At 37.5% G+C, this 4,706-nt stretch overlaps 2 protein-coding genes across 2 annotated transcripts in view; both read left to right on the forward strand.

The window, feature by feature from the left end:
* Positions 1-3,554, forward strand: part of LOC104282806 (selenoprotein K) — a 97,958-nt gene extending 94,404 nt beyond the window's left edge. Inside the window, exons 2-5 of the mRNA XM_009880935.1 lie at positions 473-563; positions 1,318-1,398; positions 2,075-2,167; positions 3,257-3,554. Coding sequence (XP_009879237.1) covers positions 473-563; positions 1,318-1,398; positions 2,075-2,162 — 260 coding nt within the window. The 3' untranslated portion in view covers positions 2,163-2,167; positions 3,257-3,554. The remainder of the gene's footprint in view (positions 1-472; positions 564-1,317; positions 1,399-2,074; positions 2,168-3,256) is intronic.
* A 378-nt stretch (positions 3,555-3,932) lies between these two features.
* The window catches only part of ACTR8 (ARP8 actin-related protein 8 homolog (yeast)), a 10,904-nt gene continuing 10,130 nt past the window's right edge, over positions 3,933-4,706 (forward strand). The window contains exons 1-2 of the mRNA XM_009880936.1: positions 3,933-3,963; positions 4,546-4,593. Coding sequence (XP_009879238.1) covers positions 3,933-3,963; positions 4,546-4,593 — 79 coding nt within the window. The remainder of the gene's footprint in view (positions 3,964-4,545; positions 4,594-4,706) is intronic.

Raw genomic sequence — 4,706 nt, forward strand, 5'->3', positions numbered from 1 at the left:
GCCTGCGCTGGGCCGAGCGCTGCCTCCGCGGCCCGGGGGATCGCGGCGCAGCGCCCTGGGCGGGCAGCGCGTCTGGGCCGCTGCCACATCGCCCCCCGGTCCAGCCGGGTCTGTGCCGTCTGCGGTACCGCCTGCCGCGCTCCCCGGCGGGCTGTACGCACTTCGGAAAGTCGGAGCGTGTCCCGCGTACATCGGGAGCGGAAGAGAGAAGGAACATAGAGGGAAAGCGAGGCGGCACTGGTGGCTTTTTGTAGGTTTCCCTGGGCACAGTGTCTGCCTGGCAGGGGCGATCCCATCACGTCAAGTCCTTGGACAGTACTCGGTAGCGAATGAAACTTGCCACCGATGCCCATGAAGTGTAGCTCCGCCATGCTGTTCACAAATTGTAGACTCGGATGACGTGTTTTTGTGTAATAAAGTGTACGGTGTCAGACACTAAACACCGCTGGATGTTTATCTTGATGCGTTGCAGGACAAGTTCTGGATAACCAGAGTCGGGCTCCTTGGAGTTTGTCAACTATAACAGATTTCTTCTGGTCGATAGCAGATTTTGTGGTTCTGTTGTAAGTAGAAATTAATTCTTTTGATGATCTTTTAGATTTGCTGTAGGTAGACCCTACTCAGTGCTATCAGTAACGCTACAATAAAAATGCTAGATTTACTCTTTAGCGTTCCATATCTGCTGTCCCCAAAACATATATGAATGCTTTACTGTGACTATGTGGCTTTGGTTATTAAGCACTACAGTATATTTAATAAAAAGAAAAGTGTACGAAAAGCGATGCTAACTGTCAATAGGCAGTTCAAATGAGTTTTCTTACGTTTCTTCCATTTTAATACTGCAAAAAGAAAAAGCACGTACTTTTGTTAAACACCTAGTTTCTAATAGTTGATCGAATAATTAAGGTATTGCTTGGATAATTTCTACTGGCGACAATAGAGTAAAATGTAAAAATAATCACACAGCAGTAATCACAAATTTATGGTCCCAGATTGAAGCCAGTTAAGAATGTCTTTTGATGTGTTCAACAGTCCTTCATTATTTCAGTTACAGGTTTATAATTTATTCATTTCTTGCACTTTATTTACCAGAAAAAATAGATTTTATGGTTTGAGCCTTACTGTAATTTGGAATTACTTCCGGTTTTATCTTCATAAGTAGGAGAAAAACTGCAAAGATTTATTAAATGGTAACCTTGAGAAGATACCCTGTTCATTCCTGAACACTACTTATCAGCCTATTTATTATCTTGCAACCCAAAAAATCAGAAAATATATCTAGCAATCAGTTCACCTAACTCCTGTTTTATTTTTCAGTTTCCAGAGCATTATTCAACCAGATTTGAGAAGAAGAGGCTACACATCTTCCTCCTATTCAGGATACAATGATGGAAGAGGGTATTTTTTCATATTCACACTAGTTCTAATTTTTTTCCTATCTTAGCAAAATGACATAATGTATGCAGATCACAGTTGTGATTTGCACTGAATCAGGTCATGTAAGACAACTAAAATATTGTTTACCTGTGGTATTTTGTCTGAAACTCATTGATAACAATACAGAGCTTTGGATGGCTGTGGTAACAGTATAGTCTCACTGAAACAATTTTTCAGACCTGCCTAATGGGCAATGTTTGTTGAAATTGTTTTGTTAGACTTGGTTATACTCAGCATTTGATTTACCATAATTCAGTCATTTCATGTATTAGATTATATACAGATAAAGCAAAATACTTTGTTATAGGGATATCGTTTCTATAAACACTATAGTTAATGTGTTTCTTTGTTCTTAATGGTTTGCCTAACTTTTTGTTAGGATTGTGTAAAAGCTTTTGGTAGCTTTCTCTTGTGAGACAGGAGTAATTACAACAGTTTGCATGAAAGAATTTTTGTGAAAGTGGGATTGGGTTTGTTTTTTTTTTTTTACAGTTTTTCACATGAAACCCAAACACCACCAGAGGCATTCCAGAGGTTCTGACTTCCTAATTACTATCATTTAGACACAGTGTTACTCTGTTTGTAGTTCAACAATTTAAGGCCGATTGAATAGATCTTCTTCTTGCTTTCTTGTCAGGCCTCCAGCACAACCTCGCCGCAGGATGGGTCGAATAAATAACTGGGGTGGAGGCCCCAGTCCACCACCAATGGCTGGAGGTGGATGAGGAAGGTAATTCCAAATCTGCTGTAGCCCGCTTTGAACTTTTTTTTTTTTTTTTTTTTTTTAAATAACGTTAATTGAAAGTTAAGGTAGACTGGAGCCTTTTGTCCTCCTTTTGCAAAAGTTACAAAAACAGGAAGAGAATCAAAGTGGTTAAATACTTCCAGCAAAGGGGGAAAAAATGAAGGGGGGTGTTAAAAGGTTTTGGCTCAGAATTGGTGAGCTTCTACTTTTAATTGCATAGAAGTGGATGTACAAAGTGTAGCAAAGATAATTTACAACTTCTGATCTTTTTTGGCTGCTTAAAATCCTGTCCAGATCAATAGTGACAAACTTTGTTTGCGTTTCCAATGGTTATCGTATGACATGCGAGGTTTTTTTCTTTAAAGCAGATACTTATCAATAGAAAAGAAGGAAAATTAATAAAGTTGTTAAAAGACTATTAGTAAAAATCTTTCTTCCTCTTACAGTGATAGAGCTGTGCAAATCTTGAATTCTAGTACAGCATAAAAATCAGAATTGCTTTAAAAGGGGGGCAAAAAACAGTAAAAAAAGCCATGCCCATTAAATTTCTTACAGCTGCCTGAACTTTAATTCTGTTTTATTAATTAGTTGAGCTGGTGAGAATTTCATCTAACACTGAGTGTATATATAGTATGGTTTTAGGACTTAAGTAAACAATCCTCCTTTTTCACTAATCACTCCCCATTGATACCATAACAAAAGTTACAAGAAAAAACACACACACAGGCGGTTTAAATCTTGTAGGAAAAAGTTCATATTCCAAAAAGCACATACACCAGTATTTCAGTTCCCTAGAAAAAGGATAAGCTTCTTCCCATGTATTTTTTTTTTCCATTCGGGTGGTTTATTTTTTCTTTTTGACTGGACATGAGACCAGCAAAGTCTATGGGGAAGGCTTTTGGGTAATAATGTCAATGTGCAATCTGCTCAGGAATAGAAGCTTGCAAGCCTTTAGCATGTCTCATTTAGCTAAATTAAAAACAATTTTATTTTAATTTTTTTTTACTTACATATTTTTAATCTTGCAAAGAAAGGTCTTATTGTCTTTAAATGTACTGTAATTTTATCTTTTAGGTAAACGCCTGCTGAAGAAGCAGGCAAAGGCATACACATTTGCAAGATGAAAGGGAAGAAGAGTTTAGTGCTGGACCAAATGAGTTGGAATGTTGTGAATGTGTATGTCTAACTGGAAACTGTTCTGTGATACAAGCAGATTAATGAAGTTGTACTGGGAACTCCTTCTTCAAGGATCTGGTGTAACTGAACTACAGTTTTATTAAATACATGTTTACTGTCTAAAGTCTTTGTATAGTTTCTGAGCATTTTACTGTAGTTGCAAAGTAATAAGTAAATTATATTTGGCTTGTCACAAGGCTGACTTTCTCATGATTTCTAGAAAAAAAAAAACCTGTCTGAAGCACAGTAAGCCCTTTTCTGTTCATATGAGAAAGAATACATATTTGTAATTGATACAGAAGGTCCCTCAAGAGTCAAACATAAAGCAGTGCTTCCTAATAGGTTTTGTATTTACTCTATTTTTGTCAGTACTAACATCCTGTATTTTGCTGTGTTTTCATTATATTAATGATACTCTAAAAACACTTTTAAAATGCAACTTACGAATTATTTTGTTTCACAGTCCTTGCCTTTTATAAAGTCACTTCCTTAAGGCCTATAATGGGTTTTATAATATGCATGTTTTATAAACACCTCTTGAAACAGCTTCCTTCTCCATTATAAACTTATTCAAATGTATAAGCCTATTCGCTGCACAAATTTTGGTAAGGTTTGTTGGGTTTTTTTTCCATAAAATTAGTCTTTGTTTTTACTACACGAAGAACAAGGTAGTGAACTCATACTGAGTGCTAACAAAGAAGAGATTTTCTTTCAAATAGTATCTACCTTTTAATTAATTTACCCCATTTAAGAATGGGAGTTTCTATTAGTTTGGGGTTTGGCTTGAGGTTGTGGTTTTTGGGGTTTTTTTTGTTTTGGTTTGGTTTTTTTGGTTGGGGTTTGTTTTTTTTTTTTTTGAGTCTCATGACCTTTCACTCATGTTTATTTAAAATTACAGAATGTCAGACAACTAAACAGCAAATTTCTCAAATTTTCCTCTCCTCGGGTAAACACTTTCCATTTAAAAGAATAAAATGAAGGAATGTTCTTGAATGCCCCTTGGTTAACATAAGCAGCTGCTAATTGCCAGCTAATTATGATGAAATCACCCCTCCGGTGACTCCCCCTCCTGCTACACGTACCCAACACAAAGTTACCTTTTAAAGTTACCAAAGTTATCTTTTAAACTTGCTGCGAAGAGGAGCCTTCAGCCTAATAAGCACATCTTCCTCAACTCCACTCCGAAGACAGTCACATCTTAACCTCAGGTCGGCCATCGTCAGTTCCCCACAGGCGTACCGCACGTACATCTGTCTTCACAGTATGATTTCAGTTGCGCGGAGGGCTGCCTTACCCTTCTTCCAGTATCACTCAACTGCTTTGTCCACACTACACAAGGCACTCGAGG

This window comes from Charadrius vociferus, unplaced genomic scaffold, assembly GCF_000708025.1.
Source record: "Charadrius vociferus isolate BGI_N301 unplaced genomic scaffold, ASM70802v2 scaffold63, whole genome shotgun sequence".
Taxonomy (NCBI): Eukaryota; Metazoa; Chordata; class Aves; order Charadriiformes; family Charadriidae; genus Charadrius; species Charadrius vociferus.